At 41.5% G+C, this 18178-nt stretch overlaps 1 protein-coding gene across 3 annotated transcripts in view; it reads left to right on the top strand.

Moving 5' to 3' along the window:
• otofa (otoferlin a) overlaps positions 1-18178 on the top strand; it is a 149074-nt gene that overhangs the window by 50890 nt on the left and 80006 nt on the right. For all 3 annotated transcript variants that reach the window (XM_014145204.2, XM_014145198.2, XM_014145200.2), the window contains exons 4-5: positions 13291-13390; positions 15604-15800. In XM_014145204.2, coding sequence (XP_014000679.2) covers positions 13291-13390; positions 15604-15800 — 297 coding nt within the window. The remainder of the gene's footprint in view (positions 1-13290; positions 13391-15603; positions 15801-18178) is intronic.

Below are 18178 nucleotides of genomic sequence, written 5' to 3'. Positions count from 1 at the left end.
CAAACTCAATGCCTCTTTGCTTGACATCATGGGAAAATCAAAAGAAATCAGCCAAGACCTCAGAAAGAAAAGTGTAGACTTCCACAAGTCTGGTTCATCCTTGGGAGTAATTTCCAAACTCCTGAAGGTACCACGTTCATCTGTACAAACAATAGTATGCAAGTATAAACACCATGGGACCACGCAGCCGTCATACAACTCAGGAAGGAGACGCGTTCTGTCTCCTAGAGATGAATGTACTTTGGTGCGAAAAGTGCAAATCAATCCCAGAACAACAGCAAAGGACCTTGTGAAGGTGATGGAGGAAACAGGTACAAAAGTATCTATATCCACAGTAAAACGAGTCCTATATCGACATAACCTGAAACGCCACTGCTCTAAAATCGGCATAAAAAAGCCAGACTATGGTTTGCAACTGCACATGGGGACAAAGATCGTACTTTTTGGAGAAATGTCCTCTGGTCTGATGAAACAAAAATAGAACTGTTTGGCCATAATGACCATCATTGTGTTTGGAGGAAAAGGGGGAGGCTTGCAAGCCAAAGAACACCATCTCAACCATGAAGCACAGGGGTGGCAGCATCATGTTGTCGGGGTGCTTTGCTGCAGGAGGGGCTGATGCACTTCACAAAACAGATGGCATCATGAGGAAGGGAAAATTATGTGGATATATTGAAGCAGCATCTCAAGACATCAGTCAGGGAGTTAAAGCTTGGTCGCAAATGGGTCTTCCAAATGGACAATGACCCCAAGCATACTTCCAAAGTTGTGGCAACATGGCTTAAGGACAACAAAGTCAAGGTATTGGAGTGGCCATCACAAAGCCCTGACCTCAATCCTATAGAAAATTTGTGGGCAGAACTGAAAAAGCGTATGCAGCAAGAATCCCATAAACCTGACTCAGTTACACCAGCTCTGTCAGGAGGAATGGACCAAAATTCACCCAACTTATTGTGGGAAGCTTGTGGAAGGCTACCCGAAACATTTGACCCAAGTTAAACAATTTAAAGGCAATGCTACCATAAACTAATTGAGTGTATGTAAACTTCTGACCCACTGGGATTGTGATGAAAGAAATAAAAGCTGAAATAACTCTTTCTCTCTACCATTATTCTGACATTTCACATCCTTAAAACAAAGTGGTGATCCTAACTGACCTAAGACAGGGAATCTTTACTTGGATTAAATGTTAGGAATTGTGAAAAACTGGGTTTAAATGTATTTGGCTAAGGTATATGTAAACTTCCGACTTCAGCTGTATTACCTCAACTAACCAGTGCCCCTGCACATTGACTCTGTATCGGTACCACCCTGTATATAGTCTCGCTATTGTTATTTTACTGCTGCTATTTAATTACTTGTTACTTTTATTTATTTTTCTTATTCGTTTTTTTAAAACTGGTTAGGGGCTTGTAAGTAAGCATTTCACTGTAAGGTATACCTGTTGTATTCGGCACATGTAACTAATACATTTTGATTTGATATGATGATTCTACAAGCTTGGCACACCTGTATTTGGGGAGTTTCTCCCATTCCTCTCTGCAGATCATCTCAAGCTCTGTCAGGTTGGATGGGGAGCATGTCTGCACAACTATTTTCAGGTCTCTTCAGAGATGTTCGATCGGGTTCAAGTCCATGCTCTGGCTGGGCTCCTCAGGGACATTCAGACTTGTTCCGAAGCCACTCCTACATTGTCTTGGCTGTGTGTTTAGGGTCGTTGTCCTGTTGGAAGGTGAACCTTCGCCCCAGTCTGAGTTCCTCTGAGCTCTGTAGCAGGTTTTCATCAAGGATATCTCTGTACTTTGTTCATCTTTCCCTCGATCCTGACCAGTCTCCCAGTCCCTGCCGCTGAAAAACATCCCCACAGCATGATGCTGCCACCACCATACTTCACCGTTGGGATGGTGGCACGTTTCCTCCAGGCGTGATGCTTGGCATTGAGGCCAAAGAGTTCAGTCTTAGTTTCATCAGACCAGAGAATCTTTTTTGTCATGATCTGAGAGTCCATTAGGTGCCTTTTGGCAAACTCCAAGCGGGCTGTCATGTGCCTTTTATTGAGGAGTGGCTTCCATTTGGCCACTGTACCATAAAGGCCTGATTGGTGGAATGCTGCAGAGATGGTTGTCCTTCTGGAAGGTTCTCGCATCTCCACAGTGGAACTCTGGAGCTCTGTCAGAGTGACCATCAGGTTCTTGGTCACCTCTCTGACCAAGGCCCTTCTCCCTCGATTGCTCAGTTTGGCCGGGCGGCCAGCTCTAGAAAGAGTCTTGGTGGTTCCAAACTTCTTCCATTTAAGAATGATGGAGGCCACTGTGTTCTTGGGGACCTGTGCCTCAACACAATCCTGTCTCAGAGCTCTACGGACAATTCTTTCAACCTCATGGCTTGGTTTTTTCTCTGACATGCATTGTCAAGTCTGGGACCTTATATAGACAGGTGTGTGCCTTTCCAAATCCTGTCCAATCAAATGAAATGAAATGATAACAGGTGGACTCCAATCAAGTTGTAGAAACATCTCAAGGATTATCAATGGAAACAGGATAAACCTGGGCTCAATTTTGAGTCATTTAGCAAAGGTTCTGAATAGTTATGTAAATAAGATATTTCTGTTTTTTATTTGTAATAAATTTGCCAAAAACTCTAAAAACCTGTTTTCACATTGTCATTATGGGGTATTGTGTGTAGATTGATGAGGGAAAAAATTATTTAATACATTTTAGAATAAGGCTGTAACGTAACAAAATGTGGAAAAAGGGAAGTGGTCTGAATACTCTCCGAATACACTGTATTTCACCCTCTTTAACATATATGATTACATTGTGCATGTTCATTTATACAGTAATTATTATTCAATATGTCCTCACCTGGGATTTTAATTCATAACCTTTTGGTTCACGGCAATGGAGGGTAAGAGGGAGTGGGGGGATGACGGGTCATGTTACCAAGACACAATGAGTTTCGCGATGATGATGACACACATGCACGCACGTGCGCACTTTAGTGGTTTACCTGGCCAGTTATATCCATCATTTAAAAACTTTAATATCACCTCATATACCATTGATGCAACCTCGGTGTTGCACTAATGGGGAACACTGCACTTTAATACAACCCAAAACTTTATTGCTTCTCAAAGTTTTTTCCTCCAATTATATCTGTGTTAAGGGATGTGAGCATATGAAATCCTTCCTCCACAAAGTCCCCCACATTGTATAATTCATGTGTATCTTCTCCTCCCAAACTCAGCTTCTCTCTGCTTTCGCCTCCGCTCTCCCCGTCTCCCTCCCTCTCTTCTCCCACAGACTGCAAATCATGCCTTCATCCCTGTTATCCCTCATTTCCTCTGCACTGTAAACAAAGACTCTTTGGATGAACCAAGAACAAAAAATACTTTAACTGGTTACAACTAAATGAGTTAGGCTTTTTAAATTGAAAAATACTACATTTGTTGAAACCAAATATATGATTCAATGCCAACTGTTTTATTGTATTATTACCAAACCTATATTTTAAGTTGCAATCTTTCAACACTCAACTTACTTTTACCCTTTGGTTAAACCTAATAAATAACAAATACGAACTAATATTTCATGTAAATGCAACCCATTTTTTTCATCTTGTTTTAAGTTCACTTTTTAATTTGGAATTAGCTATCCAAATTTCTTCAAATAATTAAATAAATTCCCTGTAAAACAATTAATTAAGTTGGTTCAATAACTAGAAATAATGTTTCCAAACATATTCTTTACACAAGACTTTCACATTTAGTAGCCACAATATTATAACCAAGCATTGGCTACTTTAACATAGAAACCTTATCAGGCTCTTTAGTGCAGAGGGTCATTGTCATTCCCCAGAGTAGCTGCCCCTCACATAGAGAACTCATAAACTGCCTCTTAACTTTTACAGGGGCATAACAATAACCATACTGTTATAGGGGTGGCAGACAAGAGAGATTGTGTGTGTGTGTGTGTGTGTGTGTGTGTGTGTGTGTGTGTGTGTGTGTGTGTGTGTGTGTGTGTGTGTGTACACGTTTTATTCATGTCTCACTGTTGGCCAACGGGGGGCACTGCTTTGTAATGTGATGATGAAAACTAAATCATGTGCAAGTGTAAAGCATACAGTCATTTCTATGAGAGAATACTAAACTACTTGTGTATTGTTTCCCACTCATACTCCAAGATCATCTCTGCATTCATGTCTTCGAACAGCAACACTTATTATCGTAGTTAACCTCTCTAGGGCAGGCGGGACGAATTCGTCCCACCTACGTAACAGCCACTTGCAGCCTGTGGCGCGATTTTCAAAACCTTAAAAATCCTATTACTTCAATTTCTCAAACATATGACTATTTTACAGCTATTTAAAGACAAGACTCTCGTTAATCTAACCACACTGTCCGATTTCAAAAAGGCTTTACAACGAAAGCAAAACATTAGATTATGTCAGCAGAGTACCAAGCCAGAAATAATCAGACACCCATTTTTCAAGCCAGCATATAATGTCACCAAAACCCAGAAGACAGCTAAATGCAGCACTCACCTTTGATGATCTTCATCAGATGACAACCCTAGGACATTATGTTATACAATACATGCATGTTTTGTTCAATCAAGTTCATATTTATATCAAAAACCAGCTTTTTACATTAGCATGTGACGTTCAGAACTAGCATACCTCCCGCAAACTTCCAGGGAATTCGCTAACATTTTACTAAATTACTCACGATAAACGTTCACAAAAAGCATAACAATTATTTTAAGAATTATAGATACAGACCTCCTCTATGCACTCGATATGTCCGATTTTAAAATAGCTTTTTGGTGAAAACACATTTTGCAATATTCTAAGTACATAGCCCAGGCATCACGGGCTCGCTATTTAGACACCCGGCAAGTTTAGCACTCACCATAATCATATTTACTATTATAAAAGTTTGATTACCTTTTGTTGTCTTCGTCAGAATGCACTCCCATGACTGCTACTTCAATAACAAATGTTGGTTTGGTCCAAAATAATCCATCGTTATATCCGAATAGCGGCGTTTTGTTCGTGCGTTCCAGACACTATCCGAAATGGCAAAGAAGTGTCGCGCGCATGGCGCAATTCGTGACAATAAAATTCTAAATATTCCATTACCGTACTTCGAAGCATGTCAACCGCTGTTTAAAATCAATTTTTACGCCATTTTTCTCGTAGAAAAGCGATAATATTCCGACAGGGAATCTCCTTTTCGGCAAACAGAGGAAAAAATCACAAAGGCGGGGGCGGTCGGGTCACGCGCATAAGCCCAGAGTCCCTTGATCGGCCACTTGAGAAAGGCGATAATGTGTTTCAGCCTGGGGCTGGAATGACGACATTCTGTTTTTTCCCGGGCTCTGAGAGCCTATGGAAGACGTGGGAAGTGTCACGTTAGAGCAGAGATCCTTAGTAAAAGATAGAGATGGAAAAGAAGTTCAAGAAATGGTCAGACAGGCCACTTCCTGTAAAGGAATCTCTCAGGTTTTGACCTGCCATTTGAGTTCTGTTATACTCACAGACACCATTCAAACAGTTTTAGAAACTTTAGGGTGTTTTCTATCCATATGTAATAAGTATATGCATATTCTAGTTACTGGGTAGGAGTGGTAACCAGATTAAATCGGGTATGTTTTTTATCCAGCCGTGTCAATACTGCCCCCTAGCCCTAACAGGTTTTAAGCTTCAATTGAATGTATTACTCGATAGAAGCCGGGGCGGCAGGTAGCCTAGTGGTTAGAGCGTTGGGCCAGTAATCAAAAGGTTGCTGACAAGGTAAAAATCTGTCGCTCTGCCCCTGAACCAGGCAGTTAACCCACTCTTCCCAGGTAGGCCGTCATTGTAAATAAGAATTTGTTCTTAACTGACTTGCCTAGTTAAATAAAGGTACATTTTTTTATTCATTTTTTAAAGCCAGCTAACTTGAGATTTTGAGGGTTGACCTAGAAAGAAAAATGTATTTCACTTGAGAAGGAAGGAGATGACCTCCGCTCTAAATTATGAAGCAGATGAAAGTAAATTGTTTGGCACATCAGGATCAATAATGAATGGCACCTTTTGAAGAGCTAAAAAGTGAGCCAGAACATGATAGGCTGGTTTTCTTCAATTATTCAGGAGTTGTACACGCGTTACAAAAGCTGAAAGGAACCGCCAAACCGTTTACTTTCCTGAGGAGGTATCGAGGTATCGATCACCATCGTGATAACAAAAAGACAGAGTAGAGAGGAGAGGAAGATGGGGGGAAGAGAAGAAAGGGGTGGAGGAGAGAGAACAGTGAAGGGGACAGACTGTCTTCCTGTATCCTCCAGTACCAAATAGATCGATGCAATAAAAGTTGACATCGGTTTTCTTTTCTATGAAAAAAGAGATAAGCTATACTCCAAACTAGAAATAATCCAAGGTATTCTGGCTATGAGCCAAACAGGACATGTATACCATGGTATTATTCAGTACTCAGTATGGAAAGACTTAGCTACTTCCAGATGAAGCCTAGCTGTCTGCATTGGTGGGGGAATGATTTGTCACAGTGAGGATTAAACCTGCTGTGAAATTCTGTCCATAAAGTTTGTTCTCTATTGAATTATATGTCTGTGTTGACTAATGGTTCCTTCATTTGGCTGCAGTTGTTATTATTTGGCTGCAGTATTCTGCTGCATACTGCATCCATCTCTCAAGAGGGAGGGAGAGAGGGAGATTACAGGCACAGAGAGAAGGGAGAGAGAGGGAAAAAGCATGAGAGATACAGAGAGAGAGTGAGAGAGTGTGAGAACGAGAGAGCGAGAGCGAAAGAGAGAGAGAGAGCGAAAGAGAGAGAGAGAGAGACACCTACCTGGAGGTGACAGCATTATGTACTGTACATAGTCAATGGTAGGCTTTGAGGGAACTCCTACGGTAGGTACACCTATAACTCATCTCTTGGCAGTAGTACTGTAGACTACTTTATCACTGACACTCTCTTTATCACTGAGTCGCTCAGAGTGTTCACAGTCAGCCCACTGACACCCCTATCAGATCACAGCAAAATCACAGTCTACTTGAACAGAGCAATACTCAATCATGATGCATGATAGCTAAAGGAACTGAATAATATTAAGAAATGCTATAGATGGAAGGAAAGTAGTGTGGAAACCTATCAAAAACTATTTGGCAACAACAAATTCAATCCATTTTAGATAACTTCCTGGACAAAACATTTCACTGGAATAGTGAAGGTGTAAACTTGGCAGTAGAAAACCTAAACAGTATATTTGACCTCTCAGCTTCCATATCAAATCAAAACATTTCAAACAGAAAACCGAAGAAAATTAACAACAATGACAAATGGTTTGATGAAGAATTAAAAACCTAACAAAGAAATTGAGAAACCTATCCAACCAAAAACATAGAGACCCAGAAAACCTGAGCCTATGCTTTCACTCTGTTGAATCACTAAAATAATACAGAAATACACTATGGAAAAAGAAGGAACAGCACGTCAGAAATCAGCTCAATGTAATTGAAGAATCCTTAGACTCTAACCACTTCTGGGAAAATTGGAAAACACTAAACAAACAACAACACGAAGAGTTATCGATCCAAAACGGAGATATGGGTAAACCATCTTTTTGGCCCTATAACAAAGAACAAACAGCAAAAACATATACATGATCAAATACAAATCTTAGAATCAACTATTAAAGACTGCCAGAACCCACTGGATTCTCCAATTACATTGAATGAACTACAGGACAAAAGACCAACCCTCCAACCCAAAAAGGCCTGTGGTGTTGCTGATATCCTCAATGAAATTATAAAATATACAGACCACAAATTCCAATTGGCTGAACTTAAACTCTTTAACATCATCCGTAGCTCTGGCATCTTCCCCAATATTTGGAACCAAGGACTGATCACCCCATTCTACAAAAGTGGAGACAAATTACCGTGGGATATGCGTCAACAGCAACCTTGGGAAAATTTTCTGCATTATCATTAACTGCAGACTCGTACATTTCCTCAGTGAAAACAATGTACTGAGCAAATGCCAAATTGTCTTTTTACCAAATTACAGTACGTATTGACCCTGCACACCCTAATTGACAAAAAAACAAAACAAAACAAAGGCAAAGTCTTCTCATGCTTTGTTGATTTAAAAATATATTGGCATGAGTGTCTTCTATGCAAATTCATTGAAAGTGGTGTTGGGGGAAAAACATAATAAAATCCATGTACACAAACAACAAGTGTGCGGTTAAAATGGGCAAATAACACACACATTTCTTTCCACAGGGCCGTGGGGTGTGACAGGGATGCAGCAGAAGCCCCACCCTCTTTAACATATATATCAACGAATTGGCGAGGGCACTCGAACAGTCTGCAGCACCCGGCCTCACCCTACTAGAATCTGTTTGATGATGATCTGGTGCTTCTGTCCCCAACCAAGGAGGGCCTACAGCAGCACCTAGATCTTCTACACAGATTCTGTCAGACCTGGGCGCTGACAGTAAATCTCAGCAAGACAAAAATAATGGTGTTCCAAAAAAGGTCCAGTTGCCAGGACCACAAATACAAATGGCATCTAGACACTGTTGCCCTAGAGCACACAAAAAATGACACATACCTCGGCCTAAACATCAGTGCCACAGGTACCTTCCACAAAGCTGTGAACGATCTGAGAGACAAGGCAAGAAGGGCCTTCTATGCCATCTAAAGGAACATAACATTCAACATACCAATTAGGATCTGGCAAAAAAAACTTGTTCAGTTATAGAACCCATTGCCCTTTACGGTTGTGAGGTCTGGGGTCCGCTCACCAACCAAGAATTCACAAAATGGGACAAACACCAAATTGAGACTCTGCATGCAGTATTCTTCAAAAATATCCCCCTAAAACACTAAAACACCAAATAATGCATGCAGAGCAGAATACCCACTAATTATCAAAATCCAGAAAAGAGCCATTAAATTCTACAACCACCTAAAAGGAAGCAATTCCCAAACCTTCCATAACAAAGCCATCACCTACAGAGAGATGAACCTGGAGAAGAGTCCCCTAAGCAAGCTGGTCCTGGGACTCTGTTCACAAACACAAACAGATTTCACAGAGCCCCAGGACAGCAACACAATTAGACTCAACAAAATCATGAGAAAACAAAAAAGATAATTACTTGACACATTGGAAAGATTTAACAAAAAAAACTGAGCAAACTAGAATGCTAGTTGGCCCTAAACAGAGAGTACACAGTGGCAGAATACCTGACCACTGTGACTGACTCAAACTTCAGGAAAGCTTTGACTGTGTACAGAGCAAGTGAGCATAGCCTTGCTATTGAGAAAGGCCGCCGTAGGCAGTCTGTCACGTCCTGACCATGGTAAGCTGTTATTTTCTATGGTAGAGTAGGTCAGGGCGTAACAGGGGGTTTTTGTAGTTTAGTTTTTCTATGTTGTTATGTTCTAGTTTTGTATTTCTATGTTGGGTTGTTCTAGTTTTTGTATTTCTATGTTGGGCTTTATTTGAGATGATCTCCAATTAGAGGCAGCTAGTCATCGTTGTCTCTAATTGGAGGTCATATTAGGTTGGTGTTTGTCCCACCTGGGTTTGTGGGAGATTATTTTGAGTAGTGTATGTTTCACCTCTGTGTCACGGTTTGTTGTTTTTGTCATTAAGTTTATTTATGTATTGCATAGTTTCACAGTATAAATAAAATGTGGAACGACACACTCGCTGCACTTTGGTCCGCTCATTCCTACGACAACCGTGACACAGTCCTGGCTCTCAAGAGAAGACAGGCTATGTGCACACTGCCCACAAAATGAGGTGAACACTGAGTTGCACTTTCTAACCTCCTGCCAAATGTATAACCATATTAGAGACACATATTTCCCTCAGATTACACAAATCCACAAAGAATTCGAAAACAAACCCAATTTTGATAAACTCACATATCTATTGGGGGAAATTCCACAGTATGCCATCACTGCAGCAACATTTTTGTGACCTGTTTCCACAAGAAAAGGGCAACTAGTGAAGAACAAACACCATTGTAAATACAACCCATATTTATTTTCCCTTTTGTACTTTAACTATTTGAACATAATATGACATTTGAAATGTCTTTATTATTTTTGAACTTTTGTGAGTGTAATGATACTGTTCACTTTTATTGTTTATTTCACTTTTGTTTATTATCTACTTCACTTGCTTTGGCAATGTTAACATATGTTTCCCATGCCAATAAAGCCCTTAAATTGAAATTGAATTGAAATTGAATTGAATTGAGAGAGAGACAATGGGTGGTGAGGGGAAAGGAGAGAAAGGGTGGAAAGCAAGAGAGAGTCAGGCTAGAATTACACAAAGCAACTTTCACGCACTTTTAGTTGCAGTTCCAGGTTGCAAGTGACATCATTTCAAGCAACTTTGCTGTTACATGACGCAACAAAAAAATTGCATGCAACAGCAAATGAAATTGAGGCTGCTACTGTCATTTCTTTTTAAATTCTGCACTCACCCCATGTTGTGCTGCTGCATTACATCATGGTTTCACAAATTATTTGTTTGTCCAACTGTTTGGTTATTGTAACAGCATGGATATAGACAAAATGCAGTCTGTACAATTTAGCTAGCTAGCCAAAATGACATTGCGAACACCAACATGCCTAGCTAGCAATGAGCTAACCATGCTAGCAAGGAATTAAGCTAACGTTAGCTAGCTAATTAGCACAGTTCAGGGTGAACAATTTCAGTTGAAACTGGTCAGGGAAAGGTTTGGGTTCACTTCAATAATTGCATTTATTGACTGCCAAACCATGTTCATTTGACTAGCCATGATGCCAATTTGTAGATATCTCCCGTTCTGCTAATGTCTCTTCTGTCAACCTTTATGCACACTGGCATTGACAGGGAGCTGTGTTTAAATGACAACTGGTTAGAATTCTGAAACTTTGAATGGATCATGTGACAAAAGTATTTGTTTTTATTGGCTGTTGCTTGCAACTAGCTGCACAAAGTTGAAAAGTTTGAACTGGATGTAACCAGGTAAGAGAGATACGATGGTTGGTGAAAGAAAAGTGGATACAGAGATTTTAGAGTGATGAACACAATGGTGGTTTGTGATTGGTCTTTTAGTGAAAGGACCAAATAGTCTCTCTCTTGCTCTCTCTCTCTCTCTCTCTACACACATTCCCCCACGCTCACACATATCCTAATGGCCCAACTTTGCTCCCTGCCTGTCACTTCTCATAATCCCCAGGCCTCTCACTGTTACTGACCATCCCTTAGGAGAAATACCCCCCTCAACCTCCTCCAGTGTGTGCATGTGACAGAGTGTGATACTATTGACTGTGGTTTATATTACGTGTAGTTGGGCTCCCAGTGGATTAATGTGTGTGTGTGTGTGTGTGTGTGTGTGTGTGTGTGTGTGTGTGTGTGTGTGTGTGTGTGTGTGTGTGTGTGTGTGTGTGTGTGTGTGTGTGTGTGTGTGTGTGTGTGTGTGTGTGTGTGGATATATATTAGGGTTGTTTTAGTGTATGATTATCAAGCTGGGCCTGACATATGGCAGTAGTAGCCCAATGGGTTCCAGTATACTGGGTCTTTGTGTGGTGTGTGATTGATTGCTCTGCTACAATATAGTCCGGGGGAAACTATATCAATTATTCACACCTTTATAATTCTCTGACTGAATACAAAGGGTACCAGGTTTCGCTCCCACGTTTAACAAACAGCAAATTACATTTGCTTGTAAATGATTTTTGAAGCACATATGAAGGCCTTATAAATGCTCTATGAAGGCTTAATGAATCCTTTATACTGTACTTGTTGGTCATAGAGTGTAACCCATATTTCTGTATGCTGTCTGGTACATTGTGAAACTATGGGATGTAAGAGAATGGAAATTGAGATAGGCTTATCGCCCAATAAAGTCATTTGCAGCGTTTGGCTTTTTTGGGGGGTCAAAAACAATCGAAAATTATAAAATGTTGTTTTTCTAGGCAGCAATTTATTTCAGGCAACTGCTAAAGGACAGGAAGTTAACAGCACTCTAAAGTTGATATACTAAAATAATAAATCACCTAGGTTTTCTTAGACACTTTGTTAAAGTTGTTTTTCCACAGGGCAGCGATAGCAGCTAATGAGTTTCCCCCGACAATATTATAAGGAAATAACTGTCAGGTGTTGGAATGGGGATAGAGTTGGTTGCTACTTAACTTCAACAAGTACTCACTGGCGGAAGGGTGGTGGGGCTGTGCAGAGGATATTGTGTGTGTCCGTGTGTGTGTTTGTCGAGAACAGATCTGCTGGTTTGACAACAAGCTCTGACTGTCTTACTGCAGAATCAGACGTCCAATCCCTTGTCCATGAACGTAACATTTTGAAGGTTAAGTTCAGGCATTAATTCTGAATAGTTAAGGTTTGCACTGGGATTGCCTAGCACTGGGATTGAACACGCGACCCTCGGAGCCGGAGCTGACAGTTTACGCCCATCCACAACACCCTAGCAAATCTCAAGCCAAATAATTGTAATAGTGCTCACCGTTGCCCCTAGAGGCCGGTTTTGAAGTAATCTCCTAACGTCCTGCTTACCTGGGCGGACGTCTAATTTCGCAGTGGATCTTGAGCGACCTGGCTAGGTTTGAATTTTTGCAGTTGAATATTCTGAGGCCCTGTATTTAGCTGTATACTCTCTCTGAGAAAGAAACAGGCATGAGATTACAGGGGAAAGTGACAATATCAGTATCGGAATAGAGAAAGTGAAAGTGTGTAGAGCAAATAGTGTGTGTTACCCTTTATTCAGTGTTTGTGCGCGTCCGTGTCTGCGTCTGTGTCTGTAGCTCTATCTCTGAGTTCTAATAAAAGCCTATTTCTCCATCTGCTCCTCTTTACTGGTTAGTTGCTGTAGTGGCGAATGACAATGACACACTCTCCCTGCCCGTCAGAGCCAGTTTCCATCACTCTGCCTACACACTCGCACACATACACACACAGACACACGCAGGCACACACACACATATGGGAATGTCAGATAGTCAAGGAAGACAGTGAAAAGAGAGCTAGATACAGAGAGACAGACTGAGCTGTGCAAGGACAGCACTATCAACCTAATTCAATGGAACCTACCAAACCCAGCTAAAATGCAAATGTGGCCTACTTGAAGCCTTCTCTCTGAACAATCACAAAACAATACCAGTGTTTTTAGCCAAGGCACAGTCCTATGCCACAACCCACTGAATCAGGGATATTCTGCTCTATTTGTGAAACAGTGGTTGCTCATGGTTCTTGTGGTTCTGTTGTTCCAGAGTCATTGGAACCTTCAAGATGGTTCTACAGAAGGTGGCGGAGGAGGGCCAGCTAGAGGTGACAGACACACTCATCGACGACAACAACACCGCCATCAGGGTAATTCCCAACACTGGTCCCTGATCAGTTTAGACATCCATAGTCATAAGAATGAGAATCCTCCATACTGATCTATGGACATCATACTGTATATACCGAACACAGCCAAAAAGACAAGTATTTTATTGATCTCAGGTGAGTATTGATCCAACAGCCACATACAGTGTATTCGGAAAGTATTCAGACCCCTTCCCCTTTTCCACATTTTGTTACTTAACAGCCTTGTTCTAAAATTGATGAAATTATATTTTTCCCTCATCAATCTGCACATAATAACCCATAATGACTGCAGCATTGAAGGTCCACAAGAACACATTGGCCTCCATCACTCTTAAATACAAGAAGTTTGGAACCACCATGACTCTTCCTAGAGCTGGCCGCCCGGCCAACACTGAGCAATCGAGGGAGAAGGGCCTTGGTCAGGGAGGAGACCAATAACCCGATGGTCATTTTGACAGAGCACCAGAAAACCTCTGTGGAGATGGGAGAACCTTCCAGAAGAACAACCATCTCTGCAGCATTCCACCAATCTGTCCTTTATGGTAGAGTGGCCAAGCTGAAGCCACTCCTCAGTAAAAGGGACATGACAGCCCGCTTGGAGTTTGCTAAAAGGCACCTAAAGGACCTAAAGGACAAGATTCTCTGGTCTGATGAAACCAAGATTGAACGCTTTGGACTGAATGCCAAGCGTCACGTCTGGAGGAAACCTTGCACCATCCCTACGGTCAAGCATGATGGTGGCAGCATCATGCTGTGGGGATGTTTTTTAGCAGCAGGGACTGGGAGACTAGTCAGGATCGAGGGAAAGATGAACAGAGCAAAGTACAGAAAGAACCTTGATGAAAACCTGCTCCAGAGCACTCAGGACTTCAGACTGGGGCAAAGGTTCTTCAACTTCCAACAGGACAACGACCCTAAGCACACGGAGTGGCTTTGGGACAAGTCTCTGAATGTCCTTGAGTGGCCCAACCAGAGCTTGGACTTAAACCCGATTGAACATCTCTGGAGGGACCTGAAAATAGCACTGCAGCGATGCTCCCCATCCAACCTGACAGAGCTTGCAAATTTGTAGCGTCATACCCAAGAAGAATCGAGGCTGTAATCGCTGCCAAAGGTGCTTCAACAAAGTACTGAGTAAATGGTCTGAGTGCTTATGTAAATGTCATATTTCAGTTTTTTATTTTTAATACATTTGCTAAAGCGTCTCACCTGTGTTTTAACTGAACAGAAGTGTTTTTATTTACCGCGTCCTGCTGAAAGATGCGGGGATACCATGGTAATGCCTCTAACTTCACTGGCTCTGCAGTCACAGGGCAGAGATGGAGAGTGAGAGAGAGAGAGGAGTAGAGGGAAAGAGAAAAAGAGAGAGAAAAAGAGAGCGAGAGAAAGAATGTAACAAATTGCTTGGGTTGCAATAAAGATCAGTTGACTGTCCAGGGAGGTGTACAAATCCCCTGAAGACAGGAAAGAAAAATTGCTCTGTCTCTACATCTTCCTGTTCAGATCAATCTAAGCACTTACTGTCAAACCAAATGTATCTTTGTGCCGCAAGTGACCACAACTGTCTCTGTCAACCAATATTGAGCTTTACAACAATTGTTTTACAGAAATTGTAGGCAGATTCTGTCTCAAAAATGTACAGTTGTCACACTCTTTTTCCCCCATATTCACTTGGCAAGAAAGCCGGAAGTCAAGTTTAGTTTAATGTCAACCAAGAATGGATTAGTTGTTCCAGTTTAATTAAAGATGTCATTATGAACATTATGAGTCTCTCTAACTACAGATGTCAAATGTCCTATGGGGACTGTTTGGAGATGTGTTACCCACCCTGTCATGGAGCAATGGCTAGGGGAGAGTTGGGTTGAGTTACCCCTAGTGTGTTTCCCTCTCTCTCGCCCATTGACTTACATACCAGCAGAGAGGGTAACTAATCCTGGATGCCTCAATCCTGAGGCATACATGTCACGTAGCAAAACAAGAAAAGATTAGAGCAACGGATCTTGGCTACCGCTTTCACTGCCACTTTTATATTACCATTTCATTTAAGCAATATGAAATTGATTATGAATGATTTGTGGGGCATCTATATATTGCTTATGAAGAACTTATGAATGCTCTATGAAGCCTTTATTAGTTGTTGTTAATTTACTGTCTGACCATAGTGTGTTTCTAGTTTGTTTTGCCTAATTCATTGGTTGACGCTTCCATTCCAGACCACTATTACCATACACATCAAGTACACGACCATGGATGGGACTGTGGGGGTTTGGAGTGACGGAGAATTCCTGGACATTCCTGGTGACCCGGAGGGAACGTTCCAGTTTGAGACGGACAGTCTGCTCTCCGGACACAGCCAGGGGTCAGGAGTGTCACCGGGGCGATCCATCCATGGAATTCCCACTTTTAGGAAGTGAGTCGACAACTCCATTAGTATAGCTGAAACATCATCAGCATCATTATAAATGTGCATGTATCAACACCATCATTAAAACAATGTCATTAACAAAAACAATATCAAAGCAGACATCATTATTGTCAGCATAATCATTAAATACACCATTACGCTCAAACACCATATAGAAAATATATATCTTCATCGGCATAATTAATAACAACTATAGTAAAGACGTCATCATAATCATCATCTACTGTACACACCATGCATTTGAACAGACCTTTCTACTCCTGTAGCTGGCACCATAGTCTACAAGTTTGTATGGAGTGAATGTGTTACAGAAGTATGTTCCAGCCTCCAGGCAGTGCTTTCTGCTGATGACTATTAGGCCGTGTCTAGACTTGACAGTACATGCAGCTTTAGTATTCTGATCATAGAGTTTTGATCATGGAATTCTGAACGTGTCAAGCGTCTACACCTACATTTAAATGTGTCTACCGTGTCCACAGTGTGTCCGGATTCCCTTTTCCTGTGTTATAGGCTAAATACGATCATAACACAGCAACAACTGTTGGCAGTTGCTAACTACTGTAGCTAACTAGACAGATAACCTCTGTAACTAGCCAGCAAGCTAGCAAGCAACGCTAAAAGCATTGCATACGTGTTAGCATAACTCTAGCCAAATCCCCCAAAATGTATATAAATATTAGCTAGCCAGCAAACACGTTTCTCACACGTTATGAACATATTTCATCCAACTTTATAATGAAAAGGTGCGTCTCGGTCCCAAAACAACAGTTTTCTGGACTTGTGGGAGAAGTGTTGATGACTTTGCCCACTGTATGCGCTTTCGGTAGCCTGATTGCATCCAGACTGAGGAGAAATCCACACACAATGCATCCCTGACCATCTGTGATCAGCCAGATCTGAACACAATCAGACCACTTTTGTGCGTCTAGATCTGTCTTTTCAATGCGATCTTCGTATTCCGATAGCATAAGTCGCATGTAGGTGTCAAGTTTAGACCCGACCTTAGCCTCTCTCTCTGTGTGGTGTTGTATTTTCTGCTGAATAATGTGTGGGCTAATAATGCGTAGGTGATATTGATTTCACATTGACCAGTCTGCCTGGCTAGGCTAGGACCCTTAATCCATCGTCATAATACATGTTGTGAATGTGTGCGTGTGTGTGTGTGTGTGTGTGTGCGTGTGCGTGCATGATCGCCTGTGTGTGTATGTCTGTACATGCGTGTGTGTGTGGCCATACATCAGCCACTTATTTGGATGTATTAACATGAGTCTTTCACCATGATAACCTCCATTCCCCTGAATAGACTGGTTATAATGGGAGTCAACTGGGCATTACAATGAAATGGGGCTCTGGCCATGAATCTTCATCAAAATCTATTGAACTGAAAAGTACTCTTATAAACTCCTAGAGTTTAGATGTACTGATTTAGTGGGTTCTATTTACTGGAAATAGTTTTTATAGTCTGTCCCCATAGTCAAATTGAAATCAAATCAAATTGTATCTGTCACATGCGCCGAATACAACAGGTGTAGATCTTACTGTGAAATGCTTACTAATGCCATTAACCAACAACGCAGTTCAAGAAATACAATTAAGAAAATATGTACTAAATAAACTAAAGTGGAAATAACTGTACATACTGTATGTGTCCTGTAAGGAAGACACAGACTAAGGAGGAACTGTATTACTACACACACACACACACACACACACACACACACACACACACACACACACACACACACACACACACACTGTATCCATTCCACACTTGCAGTCTAGAACCACAGACACAGACTCAGTTTCCACTGTGCTGTACAGTAGCTGTCCACAGGTACAGTATACACACACCTGTCCTTGATGCTAGACGAGGGCACCTGTCATCCCCTAATCACTGTGGTAACAAAGAGCAAGACCTGTCAGTCATACGGGACAGTAACTCATGGAAACACACGGAGGGGACAGGGGACACTACAGTACTGGGGGCACAATGATGACCTCATGGAAGGACTTTGGTGATATCAGCGGGCATTGATGCCATTGTATTAACCTGTTGGTGCTCCTTGGAGGCAGGACTGTTCTCCATGCTCCTGTCCGGCAGGTAATACCAGTGCATCAAGGCTCAGACAAACAGACTCCTAAACAGCTTCTATCCCCTGGCTAAAAGACACACCTACACTGCTGGTTAAAATTATTATTCATTCGATTTATTACTACCACTACGCTGCTGTTCATTGATTATTGATTGCAATTACTATTAGTATATTACCATAAGTATTTATATATTCCTGCTACCAGTCACTCTTCAGCCCTGTTTACATGTATATCACACTGACACTCTTGCACACACACACTCACACACT

This window comes from Salmo salar, chromosome ssa15 (assembly GCF_905237065.1).
Source record: "Salmo salar chromosome ssa15, Ssal_v3.1, whole genome shotgun sequence".
Taxonomy (NCBI): domain Eukaryota; kingdom Metazoa; phylum Chordata; class Actinopteri; order Salmoniformes; family Salmonidae; genus Salmo; species Salmo salar.
This window is presented reverse-complemented; position numbering and strand designations above follow the sequence as displayed.